The sequence below is a fragment of the Spermophilus citellus genome (assembly GCF_964194105.1).
Source record: "Spermophilus citellus genome assembly, chromosome: 2".
In the NCBI taxonomy this organism is placed as follows: Eukaryota; Metazoa; Chordata; class Mammalia; order Rodentia; family Sciuridae; genus Spermophilus; species Spermophilus citellus.
The window spans coordinates 241,783,335-241,806,836 of record NC_138183.1 but is presented as its reverse complement, the minus strand read 5'-3'; the positions used below and the strand labels follow the sequence as shown (position 1 = coordinate 241,806,836).

The 23,502-nt window shown below is 33.4% G+C and overlaps 2 protein-coding genes and 1 pseudogene across 3 annotated transcripts; 2 read left to right on the top strand and 1 right to left on the bottom strand.

Annotated features, from left to right (window-relative positions):
- Positions 1-1,678: 1,678 nt before the first annotated feature.
- Positions 1,679-2,617, top strand: LOC308638853 (olfactory receptor 8K3-like; the record flags this gene model as incomplete). Its single annotated transcript, XM_081276740.1, has 1 exon — positions 1,679-2,617. The coding sequence occupies one exon, from the start codon at positions 1,679-1,681 to the stop codon at positions 2,615-2,617; it is 939 nt and encodes a 312-aa protein (XP_081132866.1).
- Positions 2,618-11,687: 9,070 nt separating this feature from the next.
- LOC308641875 (olfactory receptor 5M5-like) lies at positions 11,688-12,698 on the bottom strand (annotated as a pseudogene). The gene has a single exon. The product of its transcript is annotated as an olfactory receptor 5M5-like (transcript).
- A 5,542-nt stretch (positions 12,699-18,240) lies between these two features.
- On the top strand, positions 18,241-19,164 carry LOC308639271 (olfactory receptor 5M5-like; the record flags this gene model as incomplete). The annotated part of the gene is made up of 1 exon (XM_081277475.1): positions 18,241-19,164. One exon carries the CDS (start codon positions 18,241-18,243, stop codon positions 19,162-19,164), a length of 924 nt encoding a protein of 307 aa, XP_081133601.1.
- Positions 19,165-23,502: the final 4,338 nt, after the last annotated feature.

Genomic DNA, 23,502 nt, shown 5'->3' with positions numbered 1-23,502 from the left:
TTAAGTATGGGCAGGATAGCAAGAGGTCTTAATCTTATAGGCAATATTTTAATTGATTTAGTATCATTACATATAATGACCTTTGTATTTAGTGTGATAAAATTGTGCATTATTTTTGCTTATAGTTAACTCTGAGATTTCTGGTACTGTAATTTTCATTGTAAAACGTATAGTTTCTATTTCTTTCTGTACCTTCTTTTTCCTCTTTTGGATTATTATACCTTGAGTTATTTAATTTCCATTCCTACCTCTCAATAATCATGTGTATGTATGTGTGTGTGTATACATATATATACACATGTATACATATAAGCACATACATATGTATACACACATGTATTTATACATATATTTGTATGTATATATTTATGTGTGTATGCATATATATGTGTGCATATATATGTTTGTATAAATAATAAGTTTTATGTAAGTGATTTTACTTATCCAAATATCACTTGGCATGAACTCTAAATACTCACTTATATTCTGATGTTTTTCCATGTAAAGTCAAGTAATCCACACTGTGATCTGTTTTCTTGTTCAGATACCTATTTGATATTTATCAAGCATATTGAAGCTGTAAATTCACAGACCTAAAGGCTTTCAAAGGGCTGCCTTGTAGGAGAGGTTTCTATGCATTTTTTTGCAATACAAGGTTGATAATATTTTATATAATCAAATTAAATAACCCATCTTATCATAGATAATGTATAAATGACACTGATGTAGCAATTATATAATTGACAAATGCAAAACAATAAATAGCATACCTTTGTGTATATCCATAATGCAATAATTTAAAAAATCATTAATGATCCAAAAATAATTACTAATTGTACTTTGAATTATTTAAATAAATTTAATTAAGTTTATAGTCAATAACTAAATCCCCTCAGATTAATGTTTGCCAATATTATTTAAGTATGTGTATTTGATGTATTAAACACTGAGTAAAAAGGATCATTACACTGAAAAAATAATAATAATCAATATAATACACACAAAATTTAATTTTGTGTCAACTTTTAAAATATATTCATACGTCTCCATTTACTTCTTTCTTTCATTTTTTTATTATTAGTTGTTCAAAACATTACAAAGCTCTTGACATATCATATTTCATACATTTGATTCAAGTGGATTATGAACTCCCATTTTTACCCCGTATACAGATTGCAGAATCACATTGGTTACACATCCACGTTTTTACATACTACTATACTAGTGTCTGTTGTATTCTGCTGTATTTTACTTCTATTATTTATCCATCTACCTATATATCTTATTGGGGTTTTTCAACATTAGTTCTAATAATATTTTGAGCTGAATATTGGATATAGTCAAATGTTTACTAGTTTAACTGCCTTCCAAATATTGGGGGCCAATTGTAGTCTACCACAGAGGTGTGATGAGGATAATGCCTAGAATATATCCCTAGACCTTGGAAATAAAATCAGGCCAAACAGAACAACCAATCTGTCTGGGTGTATCTATAGTACTACTTAGACATATTTTTTATTTGTGAAAATATGCTTATTTTCAAATATCATAAATTCGAGAGTTTGGATGTATCTCATTCACACATGCTTATATACCCCAAAATATCTCAGGAGACAATTCTGAAGAGTTTCTGACTGTGCTGATGTCTGTATCCAAATAGGTTTTGTGATAATCATCGATGGAAAAACACAATCTCACCCTGGTGCATGAGTTCATTCTGATGGGCATCAACTCACGCCCTGAACTGCAGGCTCCCTTTTTTGGGTTGTTCCTCATCATCTTTATGGTCACAGTGCTGGGCAACTTGGGCATGATCATCCTCACCAAGGTGGACCACAGCCTGCAAACACCCATGTACTTTTTTCTCAGACACCTGGCTCTCACTGATCTTGGTTATTCTACAGTTGTGGGCCCCAAAATGTTAGTAAATTTTGTTGTGGATGAGAATAAAACCTCCTATTTTTTGTGTGCCACACAGCTAGCTTTCTTTCTTGTGTTCATCATTTGTGAACTTTTTATTCTATCTGCAATGGCCTATGACCGCTATGTGGCCATCTGCAACCCACTGCTCTACACTGTCATCATGTCACAAAGACTATGTCATGTGCTGGTAGCAATTCCTTATCTCTACAGCATATTTATTTCTCTTCTAATCACCATAAAAATTTTTAATTTACCCTTTTGTGGCAACAAGATTATAAGTCATTTCTGTGACAGTCTCCCCTTGATATCTTTGTTGTGCTCAAATACACAAGAAATTGAACTAATCATTTTGATTTCAGCTGGGTTTAATCTGGTTTCATCTCTTGTGATACTCCTATTTTCTTACCTCCTCATCCTTGTAGCCATTTTCAGGATGAACTCTGCTGAAGGAAGGCACAAAGCTTTATCTACTTGTGGATCCCATCTGACGGTAGTCACAGTGTTCTATGGAACTTTGATATTTATGTATGTGCAGCCCAAATCCAGTCACTCCTTTGATACTGATAAAGTAGCTTCCATATTTTATACATTGATCATCCCCATGTTGAACCCCTTGATCTATAGCTTTCGGAACAAAGATGTAAAATATGCCCTTGAAAGGATATGGAAAAACTTATGCAATGTTGTTTCTTAATGTTCTCAATATGATTCTTATAAATTAGACTATGGACATGAATTTTTGGTCTGTGTGTATTGAGAGTCAATGGCAAGAACAAATGCATTAAACCACATATCCATGTGTTGTCATATATTCTAGACACATGTAACTACTCTAAGAAGATTAATTAAAAAAAAAAAGAGTAGTAAAAGGGCTGAAGATGTAGTTCAGTAGTAGTAAAGCATTCCCCAAGCATACATGAAGCTCTGAATTCAATCCCCAGATTCTCAAAAATAAATAAGTACATACACTCATACATACACAAAAAATACATCAATTAATAAATGAACCAATAAATAGTAACATATATTTACCTTCCCTGAGAGAGGTCAATGAATATGTTATACATTATATGTCAATATGTAAGTCAACTTTATAACACAATGGAATGTTGTGAAGAAACCAAGCAAAGGAAGTGAAAAGGCTGAGTGGGAATAGGGACAGTAGGTGGTGCAGAGGGAAGTGGCAAGAGTTTCTGTGTTTTTCTCTCCCACTTGAATAAAATCCAGGGTTGCTTTTCCACCTGTGTGTAGGTGTTGGTATTCCTGTAACTCCTGTTTGTTTGTTTTTACAGGTTTTACCATTTTTATGGTGTACTTTGGAATTGTAATTGATATACAATGTTTACCTGATGTGTAAAGAGATAAAGCAGTCATATGAATTTGCTCAAATACAACTATTCTGAACACTGCTGTTCCATTCTCTCATGGATGCTCTCATTTCTACATTTAAGTCTATTAACTTGATACAATTTGTTTTTCAGTAATCCTTAGTTCCTCATTGGTACCTATATTTGTCTCAATCAGTCCACTTGCTCCATATCAGTGGATGTGTCAGTTAAGATAATCTTTTGCATCCACTCAGAGAAGCCCTTAGGTTGGCCCTTTTTCTGAAGTAGTTGTTCCTAGTTTATTTCTGGCTGTTTGTTTTCATGGATTGTAATATTTTTATAAAGAAAAAGTAATTATCATTATTTTAATGTAAAGTTCCAGTTGTTTCGTATTTTGTATAAAAAAGATCATTATATGTTGTTTCCCTTTCGTTGGGTTGCTGTTTCTCCACATGGATCAGTATTGATCATGCACTATACTTTCATGGACTTTCATCATTAATTAGACTGCATCTTTTTTGATCATTTTTCTTGTGAGAAGTGAAAGAAAACAATCCCAGTGACAGCACCTTAGAACATTTCTAATACAAGTGAGATTATGTAAATAAGAAAAGATAGAGTTTGTTTCCTTTCAGGCAGAGTTTCTCCGTACAACTGCCCATGTTTCTCCAGGGACATTTTTTCCTGATTTTTTTTTTCTGTTTAATAGTTCTAGGGCTTAATTGAATCTATCAGTTTGAGTATTCGCTTATATCAACATAATGAAATAAATGTTTTCTGTGTAGCCAATAAAATTTGAATAAAATATTCCATTGGAATAACATTAAAAACTTGTTATGTGAGTGAAATATTATCAAATGATTGATTCAGTTAAGATGAATTTTTGAGGTGGTGGTCAGTAAAATCATATAATAATAATAAATCACATATACTTAGTCCTATATCATTTTTCATGTCTTAGTTAAGCCTTCACAATAGCTTTACAGAATGTCTGACTAAAAGTTCCATTTTTTACTAGGATACATTAGAGACTGAGAAAATGGTGAGTAAATTGCCAGAGTTCACCAAGCTATTAGGGATTAGAACCAGCTTTCAAAGCCATTTGATCTATATCCACCTTCTAGTCTCTTAACAATTGTCCTATATTGTCTCTTAATCTGCTTTACTTTTGTCACTGGGAGATGACAGAGATTAAGATATTACTTTTTAAGGTGTCAGGTCAGGAGGAAAAAGGCAAAAGGGTGAGTTATGAGTACCTTCAGGGGATTGTATGGTACAGCTCGGTGACTACAGTACATCATCTGATCATTCCCATTCAGTTCCAAATCTATGATTTAACCAAATATGAACCAATCATAACAAAAAATAACAATACAGAAATAAAAAAAACAACACAAATAGAAAACAATAGATTATAGTATATATACAATTACTTGTGTGGCATTACATTATATTAGGCGTTATAAGTAATCCAGGATGCTTTAAAATATACAGGAGGCTAGGCAAAGGTTACAAAAACATATAGAGAATCTAATGTATAGGTTGGTGACAAGTTAGAAATAGTATTTTGTTTACTAAAATTAGATCAAAGAACAGAGTTTGTGTACTCAGCATATGCACACATACTAAAAAAAAGGTGAGATAGTACACATAAATCACAATCATTAGAAGTCATTCATTCTATTTCTATACCGAAAAAAATGGTATTCATCAACATGCAAAACAAAAAGATGTTATCTATGTAAGCAATATAGAACAAAAGAGAAAACCAATTGTCACCCTATTGATTCAGCCTTAGTGAAGCTAATCTGATGTTCATTGATTTGCATGTAGGACAATCATGTAGGATTTGCATGTAGGACCACTATTATGCATTATTTCTATAAATATAAATAAAAAAATAAATTTTTGAAAGTTAGAGGAGGAGAACATACATTCATCAGAAGAAGGCATAAGTGGACAAAAGGTATGTAAAAAATACTCAGCATCAGTAAATACTATGAAATGTAATGAGTTATTACCTCATACCTATCCAAATGGCTATTTCCAAATTTATTAAAAGAAACAACAAATGTGGTAATAGACTTGGACAACAAGAAACTCATATTTTTGGTAGAAATGCAAATTATTACAACTGTTGTAAAAAATAGTATGAAGGTTCCCCCATGAATTAGTGATAGAAATACCATATGACCCAGTAATCCCACTTCTATACATATATTTGTATACACACACACACACTCTCTCTCTCTCTCTCTCTCTCTCTCTCTCTCTCTCTCTCACACACACACACACACACACACACACACACACACACACACATCTCCAAAGGGACTGCAATCTATATTAGAAGGGGCATTTGTACTCCTGTGGTGCTTTATTCACAATAGTCAAACAATGAAAACCATGTAAGTGTCCATCAGTAGATGAATGAATAAAGAAAATGTGGCATATAAACACAATGGAGTACTGTACAGCTTTAAAGGAAGGAACTCCTGTCATTTGCTGTAATCTGAATAAATCTGGAGAACAATATGCCAGCTGAATTAAGCCAGGCACATAAGAGAAATAACACATGATCTTTACTTAAACATGGAATCTAATGTAGTTGAACTTGAACTCATAGAAATAGAGAGTAGAATAATTGTCATTATTCTACCTTTGCCAATGCTGTTAACTAGGTTTTTGAGTTTTATCAACCACTTCTGAAAACACAGGAAACTGGAAAACATTTGTAACCTATGTTCTCAGATATCTGACACTTGGTGCACAGGACTATGATCTATGAAAGACAGGGTGCCTTACCAGTCCCTGATAGTAGTTAGTGACAGGACTTAAGGGAAATCAACAATTGTGTATAGAAAAGGACACAAAGGCAGAACCATCCAGGCTGAGGTTCTTGGTATATGTGAGATGAGAACTGGAGTGGAATCAGAGAAGGGATTAGGAAATCAGTATGGAGCCTGTTTGAGACTTTGTATGACCACTAAAATACACATATTACAGTGTAATTTCATAAAGCAGATTTTGGAAGAATTACCAGGGAAAGAGAAATTTCAAGAGATTTTGTGATGAAAATTACCAGTTCACTGAGGTTTGGGATGTATTCACATTCTGGCAACTGGTAGTGATGCAACTATCACAGCCATAGGAAAATTAAGAATGAATCCCAGATAGGATACAAACAGGGAACAAGAAATATATTTGCACAAATTCTGTACAATTCCATCCCCTGAACCATCTGGCCCATAGGAGAAAGATGCCAGGGGTCTAGAATAGAAGAAAATATTAAGTGATATTTGCATTAACATCTACAGTTAGTTATTATTTATTTACTTATTGTGGTACTGGGGACTAAACCCAAGTCTTTGTACATGTTAGGCAACTTCTCTGCAACAAACATACTTAAGTTTAAGTAGAGTTTGCAATCTGAGGCACATCATGTTAAGTTCTCTCTCAAATAAAAATTTAAAAATGAATAATAACAATTAATAGTCTTAAGAGGATCAATTTAAAATAACCTCGTCTCCATAGCATATTATAATGTCAAAATGAAATTCAAAATTTCTTGATATATAAATATACAGGAAAATTAGAACAAGGATTTTTGTCCCCAACAGAGGCTGGCTGTATGTCCTTTTGCTCCCTTCTGTGTCTTAGCAGTATTCAGTGACCCTAGATGCTACACTAGGTGTCTGAACTCTCTAGCCCATCTTGTGTCCTACATCAAAATCTGTTTTGTACATGTGAAAGTTTGGGGTGGTTGAGAACTTTCTGCCACTCTTAGTGGATGCATAATTATCTTTTATATCCTTGCAGAATCTGTGTCAAAGAAATATAAACAAAAGTCAAAATAATAAGACTTCTAGAATAAAATCTGAAAAAACTAGTTTTAATTACAAAAAATATGAAATTTTTAAAAATCAATAAAATAGAAAACAATCAATGTTAATTGGGCAAAAGTTTCATAACTTCATAAAAGACCATATATTGATGACCAAGTATCTGGAATAATATCACTATTATTAATTATCAGATAAATAATAATTCAACTTACAATGAGATACCACTTATTTCTATCTCCAATTTCTAATTTAAAAACTCAGAATATACTTTCTATATCAAATATTGGCAAGGATGCTGAGAAAACCAGAACTTCATACATCACAATTGTTGGTAATGCAAAATTCTATAATAAGTTTGTAAAGCTGACAGCTTCTTCTAAAGTTAAATTTTACACAACCTAAGATCCAGCGATCCTATTTTCAAATCCATAAACAAAAAAACTAGTATACATATCTGCAAATATACTTGTGTATCAGAGTTCATACTATATTTTCCCTATTAAGCCCAAACTCAAATATTCATCAATAAGAGAATAGTTATAGAATTTTGGTACACTCATGCAATAGAAAATCACATAACAAAACAAACTCATGGATGGATTTTGAAAGCAATGTGCTGAATTAAAGATGCAAAATTAACTGTAAGTTTTGTGTGATTCTACTTTAATGAATTCAAGAAAAATTAAAAAAGAATTCTGGGGAAATATCAGTGGCCTGATGGCAGAAAGATGTTGTTTGTCGGGATTAAGGGATTAGGAAATTTACTTAGGCTGGAGACAGTGGTGGGCTTGGGGGATACTAAGCATGAGGAAACTTTCCTTGGTGTTAAAAATGTTCTATATCTTGATTTAGGTGTAAGGAAATAGGTACAAATATAATGTATTTTTAAACATGTCAACTTGTCAATTTAGATCCATGTCCCTTTGAATGAAAATTCCCCTCTGTTCTTGTCATAGCAGATTTTAATTTTGATAAATTGTTAATGGACATTATCCAAAAGAATTATTATCTTTGCTCAGGCAACATGTCATTATAGTATCATGATCATTATGGGTTTTCCATATAAAATAAAAGGTATATATGTCATTCACATCACATGAAGCTCCGATTCCAAATATTCTAGTCATTCATTAGTTATGTGACTTCAGATAAGATAAGAGCTCAGATGTCTTTTGAATATGAGAACAGTTACATTTAATGCACAAGTATGAACAAAAGGATACATTTTAGCCTCAGGTCTGCTGTATATTTTATCTGAGTAATAATCTAAAATAAAAATCCTACATTTTAGCACTAATGTCCTCTAAAATTCCATCATGGCTTTGGACATGTTCATTTTACTGGGAGAAAGCCAGTTTCAAAATATTTTCATTTGTTATGAATATCTTTAAAATGTTTTGGTCTACACAGGAATGTACAGATCATTTATGTTATTTTTCTCCTTTCTTTGAGTTGACTCTATATTTATATTTCTTACTGGGGAATATGTAGAATGTCCCAGACAATTAGTGGGAAAATCCAGCCAATTTTCTGAATCTCTCAGATGATTTAGGCAAAATAATCTGCAAAGATTACATATAACTTTCCTAGGGAGCATTACAAAGAGGGAGGAAAACTATAGATTCTTCCTATCTAAAGAAAAAGGAAGAGAAGTTTGGGATATGAAAATTCAATTTATCCATAAAGATATGTGAATAACAAGGGACATGACTCTTGGCTTCTCACTGCAGTCATTGTGGATCACAGCTGAAGCACACTGCAAAGATTAAACATATCCCCTGTTAATTGGGCTTTGTTGGAATTGGTCTTAGCCAGGGTTGGAACAGAAATGAAAATTGATGTGAATCTTGACATTTAAAACAAAACTCAATAACATTAGCTCACATTGATATGTATGTGAGAGTGTTAGCAAAGAAGAGTATTTTTAAAAGGATGAAAAGAATATTTTCAGAGCTCACCTTAATATATATTGAATATTTCTTTCTTCTACCAATCAATATGGAGTAATGGAGACTGGGTTTAATCTTTCATTTAAACTAGAAAAATGAAACCAAAACAAAACAAATGTAAAACTTATAAGATACATGTATCTTCAAAAACTGACACCAGGCAATAAAAGACAGTTTCTCTAAATGATGAAAAACAAAGGAAGTGATTCCTGTGATATCTTCACTTTTCTGGCTTCAGAATGACTGAGGGATGCCTAGAAGAACACTGAGGGGAAGATACAAAGTTGAGAGCATGATAAAATAAATCATCTAGAATTTGCAACAAAACAAGACAAAAACTAAAACCCCAAAATGCATCAAGCTTCAGAGAGATATCCTCAATTAATCAACAGGTGATTGAATGGCACATGCAAATGGCATCCATCCAAAACTGAAGAAAACTCATCTAAACATTGAAGAGAACAGTGTCCAACACTCATCAACAATATGTCAGGGGGAATTAAGTATAGCACTCAAAAAAAAAAAAAAAGCTAAAAAGCTTACTCCATTAGAGCAGAATAATTTGCCCTAGAATAATCACTGTTCTAGACTCATCTAAGAAATCATGAAGGCAATATCCAAAAGGATTGTTTCCAGTTGACTGTATCCCACAACAAAGCACAAAAATGCTTATGAAAAACAGAATTATTCAGGATACAGAAATCAAAATCAAAAAGTATGGGATGCATTTAATTATTTTTAAGCATATGAAGAATCTGGAAATTTTAAAGCATGCTAGGCAGAATAATCAATGAGAATGGACCAAGGTAGCTCGGGATGCAAGTCAATAGAAAGCACTTTGCTAGCCTGCAAGAAATTCTTGCTGGTTTATTTTTATCAGTGACCAAGAACTGATACACATTATTACTATCAAACAAAGACATTAAATTTTTATGACACTTAATTCTTCCAAAGTTGTTAAGTAGAGACATAGATGATATTAGCAACAGAAATTGAACTGCTAGAGATAAATGTAGAATGCACAAGAAGAAAAATGTTTATTAGGGTATTTACAGCAGTTTAAACACTGTAGAAGAAAGTATAAACAAAGTTGTTGATATAACAATGAAAATATCAAAGTGAAGCCCAAAAGAGCTAAAGAAATGGGGGAAAAGAGAGAGGAAACAACTTCAAGAAGCTAATCCCATTTGTAAGTTACTTTCCTAAGAAGATGATTAAAAGAATTTAAAATGACAATTTCACAAATGTTAAAAATTTTCATGTGTAAATATATCACAACAAATTTCACTTTCATATATATTTATCAAACACTTCAATTTAAAAAAATTAATAAATAGAGGAAAGGCCAAGAAAGGATAACAGATTGAGTTAGTGTAGTATAGTCTTGGTAATCAAAAATACTCTTGTAATTTTGGGATTCTGAATTGGTGAATATTCATGATGTGTGGAAAGCATGACACACACATACTAAGATCTCAATCATACAAAATGGGATTTTGTGTATGTATAATTATGACTTGGAGGGACATGTCCAACTAAGCTGCTGTGACTGGATGACTTTTTTTTTTCCTTGTGTCTTCATTTTTTCTATAATCCAAATGTTAACTTTCAAAAGATAAAAGCTATTTTTAAAAAGAAACAGATGCTACATTAAGAATTAAACATTCATTAAAAATAATCTCTCTGAGTTTATATAGTAGTGGGTAAAATACAATTTTGCAAAAATGCTCAATTTGACCAGTGAAGTATTTAAAGTTAATACTTTGACATGAAATTTGCTATTAATTTCAGAAAGAGGTGAAATATTGAGATACAAAAAGTTCCTAGAAATGGTTTGAGGTAACAAAACATCACCAAGAGAGATAAATATCAACTGGTATAAATAGGAAAAGAATTACATAAAATGCTAAGATTAATGTGTAAAATATGAAATAACATACTGTTAATGTTATCTATATTTAAGAAAGTTCAAAATGATAGTCAATTCCATACATAATATTTTCAGAAAAAATACAAATTTTTGGAATATACCTAGGTTCTAAGACACAAACTTATTAGTACTGAAACTTTAATATGAATGTAGCAAAAAAAGGAGATAAAAACCTGATTTACAATAGTCATTTGACTTTTGACCATCCAGGTTTCTCCTATTTCAAGCTCCTATTATTTTTCTTCTGAAAAATACTGTACTTCTGAATAGTTAAAAAAAATCCATGATAAGTAAATAATTTGGAGTGGTAGAGTGGGACATTAATGTCAATACCAGCTTTTAACAGTAAAATCAAAATATTGCATTATTCTGCAGCATAATTTTCTAGAAAAAGTTTCTAGAAATAAAGGTTTTTTTTTCTTGAGTATAAATATCACTATTACAGTTCCTAACACATGACAGCAGTGGGAAGAAGTTCAAAACAATAACAGCCAAGTTTCAATAAGTTGTATCTGATGCATGAATGTTGTCCATGGGCATTTTACATGCACCACGATCATCGGACATGCACAAAATGAAAACTAACACTCAGTGTGTATGGAAGGTGCAGTGAAACATGGATATTCATTTACTCATGGAGATTTTGCACATTAGTGCATCCAAAAAGAAAGAAATGTTAAAACATATAAGAATAGAATGTGTAAATCCAACTTCACAGATAAACTTTTGGAGTTTTTAAAGACTGATTTTTTTTTGTTTTTGTTTTTAAGCAGGGGACTGTTAAAATTGAATTTCTTTCCATTTTACCAAGTATTCTTCTTTCCATTTTCCCTACTCTTCTCAAAGCCCATTTTATATCCTTGTTCTTCAGGCTGTAGATAAATGAATTCAACATGGGCTCACAAAACACTGGCAGAATTCCCTTGCTCAACATATCATTCATTTGCTGGTCTCTGATTGGTGCAGAAGAGGGACCCATAGAATATAGTGACAGCTGTCAGGTAAGAGCCATAGGAAGAAAAGTTTTTTTTTGCTGTTCTCCTTTGGAATGGATCCTCATAATGGTGATGAAGTTGAAGATGTAGGAGATGAGGATAATGAGTAGGAAATCTGTGAGATTAACCCCTGCAGATAAGAACATGGTGGTTTCTTTATGTGAGTGGCAAAACATATTAACATTAAGAGAGGACAGAAATGATTGATGCTGTTGGGTCCACAAAAGGACAAGACAGAGGTCAATATCACCTGCCTCATGTCCACCATAGAAACCCAGGGGTAAGGAAAAGTGAGCAGGCAGTTGCAAACTGACTCAGACATTTTGTTGTTATAATGTAGATTATTGAAGATTGTCATGTATCTGTCATAGGCCAAGGAACCAAGCAGGTAATAGTAAGGAACAGAGTCACAAAATCAAAACACTGGGCCAGACAACTGGTGAAGGAATAGTTTTCTCCTTAGACAAGAACTTAGGAAGCATCTGAGGGAAAACATTATTGGAATAAAATGATCTCTGCATGCTACACAAGGCAGAAAAAAGTACATGGGGGTTCACTTGGACAATGAATCTGATTAGTAAAATGCTTCCCAAGTTCCTAGGTGGGGTGATGAGGTAAATCAGGAGAAACACCATGAACAGAACCGGCTGCAGCTTTGCCAGGCTGGCCAGTCCAAGCAGGATGATCTCAATCCCCTCAATGTCATTGTGTTCCAGATATGTCCTCATCTTCACACTCTCTAACAGGAAAGAGAAGAGAGAGAATATATATATATATATATATATATATATATATATATATATATATATATATATATATATAATCTAAAAAGAACCCAAATGAATGAACACTGAAACAAACTGAAAAAGTCTTAACATACCTGCAAGTGGTTTGTGATGCTGATTGAACCAGGCCATATTGGAGATTTTTTTTTAAAGTTCTTTCATGGTACCTTTTTGCAGTTCCCACATGGACTGGTAACATAACAGTGATTTATTTTTGCGTATCAGTGTTGCTAATTGGGGCACAGAATCAGGACTCCTGATCCTCCATCCTGGTTGCTGCCATAGTCTGATGAGGGAATGGGGCCAATAGGTACTCCTGCATAGACTGGTTTTAACATTGTCAGCTAAAGCAAGTCTTCTATAAACTGGGGTGTGCAATTTCTTGAGAGTCTATCCTGATGCATTCAGCTTCTATTTCTTCCTCCTTTCTTACTTACTATTCCACAACAATGAACACCTCCCTGATGCTTTGTGTTCTGTTCATTCCAGCTCCTTTGTTCAAATCAACAACTGCTAATTTGGATTGTTTCTTTGCCTAACTATCCATGTCTGATCTTGCAAAAGTCCTTTTATCTCACAACATTCTATTTTAATTTCATACTTCAATTTGTCTCATATTCTTTAACTCAAACTTTAAATCTGATCCATCAGGAAATCATGTCATCTCTGTTATCTATCCTTTCTAAGGCAAAATTACCTCCTGTCTAAGCTCCTGCAATGATTTCTCTTCTTTTGCAACTAAAATTCCATATTCTCCAACAATGGCTAGTGGTAAGAGATAAAATGAATCACATCATGATACTGACTTGGTAAAATAGTCCAAGTTTTACTATCATGCTTGGACTAACATCTACACTTTCTAAGGACCTATGCAATGTCTCTTAACTCTTCAGATTTTCTTCTCCTGTCATGTTGACCTTCTAGTTGTTCTGAGAATATGCTGAGCACACCTCACCACAGGGTCTTGCATATGCAGTTATTCTGCCTAGAGTATTCTTTACCCAGATCTTTGAGTGACTTGTTACCAATTATGCTTTAAAGAAATAAATAATAGCTTATTCTGAATCAAATATGAATGACCTTAGTTTAGGAATACAGATGCACCAAAAATGTGTGTGTGTGATTATGTATTTTTATATAACAGTGAAGGTCATAAATCAATACATTCAACAGATTTGTTGGTGGAGACATTAAGTAGGTGGCCACACAGAGCAAGGGATTTTTTTATGTAGGTTTCATATGTTATGACATTTTGGATTTAGGGTCAATGAAGGATACAGGTCTTTTAAGCTTTAACAATATATTCTGTGAGATTTACCTAAGAGCTACAAGAATGTTCGGCTAGATGCAAAGGTTAAAAGTGAATAGTTTTCTTCAGGGCCTAAGATAACCTAAGATCATTTTTGGCTCTTTTCTCACCTCATTCCACCTCTCCACAGTCATGTGTTCCACTTAGGCAAAACTTCTGCAGGACCTTTAATGCACATTGGGTTTCTTAGTAGAACTTCAGCTTCACAGACTCATTGCATACTTATATTTAAATGGCTCTTCTAGTGATAAAGTCATCTAATTGATGACTTAGATGGTGAACAAGTGAAGCATAATTGAAGGTTCCTGGCTCTGAATTCAAAGCATGCTATTCTCCTACATATTTGATATGGATATTGAGGCTGATCATGTCCCTGGAAAGGGAAGAGGGAGCAAGAGTCATTCTGTTGCTCTCCTGTGTCTACATGCTATCAATTCAAAAGAAAGGAGCAGAAAAGCAAGCCTAAGCTACATTGACAAACTCAAATTAACTGCAGTACTCTTTGCAGTTATAATATCTGGTTTCTACATAAAGTCCTCAATTGAGTTCAGATGCAAAAAGGTGATGTTTCCCTGGCCTCTGAAGCTCTAACAATGATGAACCCAGTAATATCCTAAATCTTTAGCAACAAAAATATTACTATTATGCCTTCTATTACCTACTGCAATCTTAGTTGAGTAACTACTGGGACTCATTCTGGCCTAGGTCAGAGAGTTAGAACAAAATTCTGCTCAGATGGGTAAGCTTAAGGGCACTTAATGAAAAATATTGAGAATAAAAGCAAGATTAAAGACAACCATTGAAGGAAATTAAAGCTACTGTGGCTAATGATAGGAAAAGCAATGCATTTCTAGTTATGAGTTATTATTTCTATTAAAAAGATAAATATACAAGGTTCTAAATCAGCAAGTAACTAGCCCGGGTTCAAGACAAGTAAATCAAAATTTCTGTGCTTTCCAGACTTCACAACTTTCTCCGTATGACATACAGTATTCTATTTTACAGATAATAAATAAGAAAACTCTATATTTTCTGAAGTTAGTGAATATTAAGATGGCATGAACTAAAATGAATAATGAGCCCTATTGCTTCATCATCCTTGGGAGATTTGATTCCCTGGTGATTGTGGGAATTGAGCAAAGATCAAGTTCTTAATGAGTTGAGAATTTTCAGAATAGCAAGATGGTGATAGATTATAATCAAATGGTTTTCTCTGTGATATAATTGAACCATAGGGATTAGAATACTCCCTTATAAACTCTTCAGATTGTTCATATGGATCCTGTCATTGTGAAACCACCCACCTTTTCAGGTAGGACTAGACATATTTTAAATTTTGTATCCAGAAATAAACATTTAAATTGATAAAAAATAAACTGAGCTAGATTCTAGTCTCATGAATTTGCAAATTAATTTATTAAAATGATGCTATTGTTTTCAGAACAAGGTACATATAAATAAATGTACAGTAGAATGTTGTTTCTGTATGGTAAGAAAATGAGGCCAAAGAGAACATCAATCTCATCAATAATTATTGACTTTTCCCATTGGGAAATTGCTGATCTAGATGTTGGTCTGTCTGATTGCTGATTAGATACAATCCTTGGCCCTAAGGAGTTTGTGCTTTGAAGCTGGATTTTTATACTAGAATATTCCTTCCTCATTCATCATAATACCCATAGGCATAGATTTTTAAATGTTTTTACATGCCAGACATATCTTGAAATGTTTTCATGATATAATTAACTCCCATAGAAGCAATCACTGTTACTAACCAAATTTCATGAATACCATAATTGAGGCACAGAGAGATTAATAATTTCCTGGAGGTCACACAACTAGGAAGTAGAGAAACATTGTGCATCCACAATGTGGTAATGCAAACTTCCAGTAATTGTTACTTGGTTGACTTTCAATAGTTAAACAACATTGCTCTCTCTTGCTTCATGCAAGAGAAGAAAATTAATGGGTGGTATTAAGTAAAATTTACAATTCCTTCTAAGTTCACCAATCTACTTTACAATTTTAAGCATTATGTATTATAATGTCTATAACTCCTGTTTGAGAAATGGCCATTTTTGGTTTAAAATCTATATTGATTATTTAAGATTAATTAAAAGATACATTTAATGAAGGCTACTTCTTCAAATTTATCTTTCTACTTCAAACTGAGCCATGAAAACATGCCAAGGAGACAATACCTTTATTCAAGCTGAAGACTAGTGGTTTAGATTCTTTCTGGGACTGAGAAGTGGCAGGAAGCATTCTCATGACAGAATCTCAGAATAAGGTCAATGTCAGGAGGGCAAAGCCTGGGATGCCCCCAGAGCCACTTATGTTGCTTGCAAATGCTTTTCTCTGAGTTTTCCTGACAGAAATCATGGAGGATATTGGATACTTTTTCTTCAAAGGAAGGCTTTTTACTATAAAGTACTCTGTTAAACTATCTAGAATGCTTACTGCTTGAATAACTTAAATTCTCCACAGTAAAGAATAAATGGATATGTTAATTGTTTTCGATATTGATTAATATTTCAATAAAGACATGAAAAACACCTTTCAGCACCAAATATCTCTTTACCTCTTTGGCAAATATTATGATAAAATTCAGTGGGACCTTGTGTGCTTAAAAGAATAATAAAGGTTTAGTTTAAATATAATAAAAATTCAATACAATAAATATTTCATTCTGTTAGATGACAGTTTTGCATCTTCTTACCCTGGCCCTTAAGTCCAAAGTTCTCATGTGTGGAACAGGATAATGCAATGAGGAAAAATACTTGAATGTCAAGTTTAAGAAGTGCTTTGCAAAGTGACCTGTTTCCATCATGAAACTGAAGTTACTAAACAAAAAGTCATATAACATCAACTCAACTGGGTACACATCATCAAAGGAGAATATTTGTTTTCCATAATGGTCTTCATGGTCACTTGTATCTTGCTTAAATGTTAGAAGATACACTTTATGATATATAAAGTATGCTCTCAGTTATATAACAATTTATATTGCTATTATTTCTCTATGATGTAAAATATGAATAGCTTATGTTTTAAGGTAACTATAATATGTTTATGATATAGCATTTAAAATTTTTTTTGCAAGAAATAGAATGGGGTAGAATTATAACAAACCAATACATATAGAATTTCATTTCTCTTATTTTGCTTTATTGTCTCCCCTACCATCCTACCATAGCCTATTAATACATTATGTTTTTACTTACATACTTCATTATGAGTCTTTAATACTGCCGATATATTTGTGTGCAGAAGCAAATGAATAATGTTCATGTGCTGTATATACCTTGTATAGGTAAAAATAGTTCAGATTTACTTTTGTGGCAGGTAGGGTGGCCCACACCTGTAATCCAATCAAATTGAGAGGCTGAGACAGGAGAATTCCAAGTTCAAGGCCAGCCTGGGAAAGCTAGAGAAATACTTAGGAACTTTGTGTGGCTTAGTCTTGGAAAAAAAAAAAAAGACTGAAAATTCAGCTCAATGGTAAAACAACAAAGTTATTCCTAAGATTCAAACAAAAACAGAAAAGACTTATTTTTGAGTTTTGTTGCCCCTAGCTGGGAAAAAAAGTTAGGAAAAATTTGGTGTTATAAAGACCACCTGAGGAGACTAGATGGGAAAAGTTACCATATATTACATGCTAAAAGGACAGTTTTAAATCAATCTTGGGTTCAGAGGGTGAAGGAAACAAATTATAGTTCTACAAGGATGAGCATGATACCTCAGTTTCACTTTCCTAAGTTCATTCAACTGTGAAAAGGTACGTAAGTTTCAATGGTTGGCATTTTGATACCATATCTCAAGTGTATGATAAACAAAGAATTAAAATTTTGGAGAAGCAACATTCATACACACACATTCAAGGAAATGGTAGATGAACAAATATCACAAAGTCATGAAAAAATGTAAAGTCTCTTCAAATATGAAAAATCCTTCAGAAAGTTCTGGGAGAGACCTATTTAAAAATCTGACTGTGGTGCTCCATAATAATTTAATTTAACACATCAGTCACATGGCTATTGGGTTTTCTTCTTATGCCACATGCCAAAGATAGAGAGAAGAGAGAAGTATCAGATATGAAGGAAGTCAAATATGACAAAAGACAAAAACGATAATAATTCCTTTTCTTTAGGCCTTATTTAGAGCCAAGAAAGCATAATGCTAAAGAAAAACCACACGGTGGTGACTGAGTTTATTCTGCTGGGACTGACAGATCGAGCAGAGCTGCAGCCTGTCCTTTTTGTGGTGTTCTTAGTCATCTACCTCATCACAGTAACCGGCAATGGGACCATGATTTTCTTAATCAGAGCTGACTCAAAACTTCACACCCCAATGTACTTCTTCCTCAGCCACCTGTCCTTTGTAGATCTCTGTTATGCCACGAACATCACCCCTCAGATGCTGGTTAACTTCTTGTCTAAGAGAAAAACCATTTCCTTCACTGGTTGCTTTATACAATTCCACTTTTTCATTGCCCTGGTGATCACAGACTATTATATGCTCACAGTGATGGCCTATGACCGCTACATGGCCATCTGCAAGCCCTTGCTATATGGTAGCAAGATGTCCAGGCGTGTGTGTCTCTCTCTTGTGGTGGCTACTTATGTTTATGGCTTTGCAAATGGTCTGGCCCAGACCATCCTGATGCTTTGTCTCTCCTTCTGTGGACCCAATGAGGTCAATCACTTTTATTGTGCAGACCCCCCTCTCCTGGTGCTGGCCTGCTCAGATACCTATGTCAAAGAGACTGCCATGTTTGTGGTGGCTGGATCCAACCTTACCTGCTCCCTCACCATCATCCTCATCTCCTATGTTTTCATCTTTGCTGCCATTCTTCGAATCCGCTCTGCTGAGGGCAGGCAGAAGGCCTTCTCTACCTGTGGGTCCCACCTGACGGCCGTCACAGTGTTTTATGGAACATTGTTCTGTATGTACTTGCGACCCCCTTCTGAGACATCTGTGGGACAGGGGAAAATTGTGGCTGTATTTTACATCTTTGTGAGTCCCATGTTAAACCCTTTGATCTACAGCCTGAGGAACAAAGATGTTAAAATGGCAATAAGGAAAGTTGTCAAAAAGTAATTGTTTGCTTAGTAAGCTAGACATGGTCACAGGTATGTAAAGATATCCTTATTATCTCCACAATTAATAGCATTTTAAATTAGCATGTTATATTCTGTCTTTGAACTTTTTTATCTTTCATAATTCACATATTGAACTTATAATTATATGTTATTATCTGGAATTTATGGTGCCTTCTCAGTGAATTTTTATTTTTTCAAAAAAAGCAAACAAATTCAATGCTAAACCTAGAGACATTGTTATTGCTCTATAAAAACCAATTCAGAAAAGATGATCCTATCACAAAAACAAAACAAAACCCACAAATAATTCCATCCATGGTACTCATACTGATAAAGTTGTAAAGTACAAATTCATATGATCATGATAATTACTTAGGTATCTGTGGTGTTTAATGACCTCCATACAATTTTCCAGAAACTCCCCACATTCCTACTGTAATTAATGTTTTTTTGTGTATATTTTAGATTTTTCCTTTAAGATCTATCTTTCAACTGTTTACACTAATACAATGTATTCCTCTCCCATTGGTTGTTAGTGGAAATGTCAAATTTCTCTTAGAAGAGCTTTGGATATTTTTGATGAGTGTTTATTGCCCACCACATCAACCCTCCCTCACTCATTAATCATCATTTCCTGTTCTTTTGAAATAAATAGATTGCTTTTGAGTATTAGCCATATACATACATGGATATTTGAGTGCTTGTTTAAAATTTGTTACAGATAATTTGTTTATTGCTGATTCAAATTGATCTTGTTACAAATCCACATCTTTATATTGCCTATTTTTAAATTCATTTTTTTTTAATTGAGACTTTTTTTTGTGTGTGTGTGTGTGTGTGTGTGTGTGTGGTGCTAGGGATTGAACCCAGGGTCTTGTGCATGTGAGGCAAGCACTTTACCAACTGAGCTATATCTTCAGCCCAAGTTTAGACTTCTTTAATTAAAATATATACATTTTCTTGCTGTGTGTAGGTGTATATGTACTTTATATGTATATGTACACATAAATACATATGTGTCTTATTGTCTGTTTTTAATGTTACATCCTTTGAAAAGTTAAAATGTTATTAATTTTACATATTGCCAGTTCATTCATATTTTACTATATTGTTTCATTGTTGGTTGTTAAAAAATTAAAATGGTGTTGAGGATGTGGTTTAATGATGTGGCCTAGCATGTGTGAGGCCTTGAGTTCGGTCTCCAATATAATGGAAGAAAAAAGTTAAAATATTTACAGGTGTGACAAATTTGATGTTTACCTACATTATTAATAATTTTTAGGATTTACTTGTTAAATTCTTTAATGAAATATTTTGAACCTATAGCCCCAAATAGAAAATAATGTAAATAAACACTCCTTTGTGAGTCCAACTAGTCATTATTACATCTCCACACAAAGTAATATTTTCAGGTAATTCAGATATTACAAAATCGACTCTTTGCTGCCTTATTTTGTTTGTTTCCCCATTTTGTATGATGTATGCTAGTATAAATTTCATGGTTCTTATCCCTGCATAGAGTCCCTTCGTTTTCCAGGTGTTTATGTATCTGAAGGATTAAATAGTGTTGTTTTGCAAGATTTAAAACTTCATAGTGTTGAAATCATTCTATGAATATTTCTACAATTTATTTTATTTCCCCTAATATTGACAGATTCATCCATGCTGATTCATGTGGAAGCAGTTTCCACTGCTAAACTCTATGCCACAATGTAAATATGTCACATTATGTGTCCCTTTCATTCTTGATGGCCAATATCACTTTTTTACTTTCCTGAAAAATGAAGACAAAGTGACAAATTTGCTTCTGTAATTCTAAATATGTTCCATTGAAAGAGTCACTCTTGGAGGTTGGTAATTTTGGGGTCCTAAGACATGAGCATCTTTAACTACATACAGCCATTGGCTTTACCAATTCACACCAACAGGATTTGAGTTTTCTCTTTATTCCATATTCTTGCCAACACCAACATGGTTGGACATCTTAAATGTTTCCCAATTTGATGGATGCAAAGTACATTTTTGTTTCTTCTCTTGAGTTTGAATTATCTTTCCAATGACTTATTTTAAAATAATTGACACTAATTAAAATTTCCCTTTTCATATTCAGTCTGTATCCATATCCTTTGTGCATTTTTTGTTTTATCTTTATTTTGTCCATTTATACTAACTTCTATGTGTTCTTTACTAGGTCCAAATATATGTATTGTAAATATTTCAACATATTTATAGCTTGTGTGTAATTTTTTATGCAACATACATTTGGTGGGATAAAAATTATTCACCTTAACATATCATAGCTCTTTTCTTCTTTCTTTTTTAAAATTGAGATGCTTGTGTCAAATCAAGGACTTTGTGCATACTAAGCAAGTGCTCTAAAACTGACCAAAATTCCCAGTCATACACAGTTCATATTTATTAACCTTACTGTATAGTTGTATTTTATGTGTTATTTAAATAATTCTTTTTGCTTTTTTCTGTTATAATTTTCTTAATGTTTTGGATTTTTTTCTTTGAATATTAAGGACTTTTTTTCTTCCTAGTATTGAAAATCCAACAGAAAAGAATAAAATTCTCTTTTTAATGAAAATAGTCACTTTTCCATTTTTTGAATACTTCTTATCTTTCTCATTAAATCTTTTCTTGCAAATTCTTTCTCACATCAAGTTTTCAAACAAGTGTTTATTTATGGAATCTTTTTCCTAGGATTAATTTGTTAATTGCTTCAGCATGAAAATTTATACACTTATCTTCAAAAAATAGCTTTACAAACCCATATGTCTTCTTCTTTAAGAGTATATTCTTGGAAAAATGAGAAATTATACCCCATTTGATTCAAATATATGATATATCAAGATCATTGTATTGTCATGAGCAACTAATAAAAAAAGAGTATATTCTTCAAATGTCTCTGAAAGAAAATGTCTGTAAACTCTATTGAAGCACCTATATTCCTTCCTTTTCGTGTCCATAATTTTTTAATAAGCTTATAAAACCTGCTTCATTCATCCTATAGTGGTATCTAAGAGAATGGGGAAAATAAGTTGCAAACTGGGTCAATTTGCAGACCTGAAAATCATGTTTGATATAAATACCAACCAACTGTGATTTCAACATAAATAAAGCAGGCCATGCATAGGAAGTGGTGGAGCAGAATAGGACCCTCTCTGGAAATAACTTTTGAGCAAGGCCGGAATAGGGATAGTACAATGTGAATGATGCTGGAAGTTTTTCACAGACATGCAGTAAGTACAAAGGCCCAGAGGAGAGATCTTCTGAGGTTTTTAAGGGAATAGCAAGGAGACAAACATATGGACCAGGGTGAGAAATTAGAGGAAAGGAAGAGTTTCAGTGGTGAAGGTGTTTGAAGTGAGTGACAGATCACATAGGCCTTTCTATTTTTCCTATGACCCTAAAATACTTGTTTCTCTCCAACTCCAGTCTGCAAACTGCATAAAGGAGTGCACCATTATGGGTTTTGTTGGGTACTCTCTCAGTACCAAGGGCAGTGTTTGTCCTATAAAATAAAATGTTTAAATATTTTTGGAATATGTATGTATAAAGGGAAATGAGTTGGGATCATATGTTAACCGGAATCCTGAAGTTTAGAGGCTGGATTTGGGCAATTCTATCACCATTTAATTCAATACTATGCTCAGTGGAGTCTGGGGATGTTGAAAAACTTCCTGTTCTAAGTTACTCTCTCAAGTATCAGCGGTTCAGTGGGGAAGAGGTAATTCATTGGCCTCAGTGAGAAATATATGTATGTTTTAAATAGGGACAAATATTTCAGAATTTGGACGTTTGAGTGTTTCACAAAGACCAAACCTTGAGAGAACGAGAACAAGACTGATACTTTGCCTTGGACTCACAAGCAGCACTTTGTACTACTCTGTGGAATTACCTGACCTAGTCTTAGTCTTGCCACAGTGGATCCCATATTCCACTTGCATAATCATCAAAGCTATATGCCTTCTAAATCAGAAACACTAAAGTTCCATTCCCCCAAAACCAACAAAACAGAATTGTATTACTAAATAACACTAATTTTAGAGGATATTACTTAGGGTCCGAAGATAAAATTTAACATCAGAGTTTCAAACTTTGTTCAGAAAAGAAGTTTCATGTGACTGGTCCCTGAGAGCTGAGGTATGTACTGTCCTCTCACAATAAATTGCACTGTTCCCAAAAGCTCAGTCCTTGTCCCAGATGCCAATCCTATAGTGAGGATAGTGAGGGCCTGGTGTTAACAAAAAGAAGTTTCATAGCTTTGCTAGCTAAGGAGAAACACAGGGACTCTGTCTTAGAGGCTGTGATTCTGCCCATCAAGGGGAAC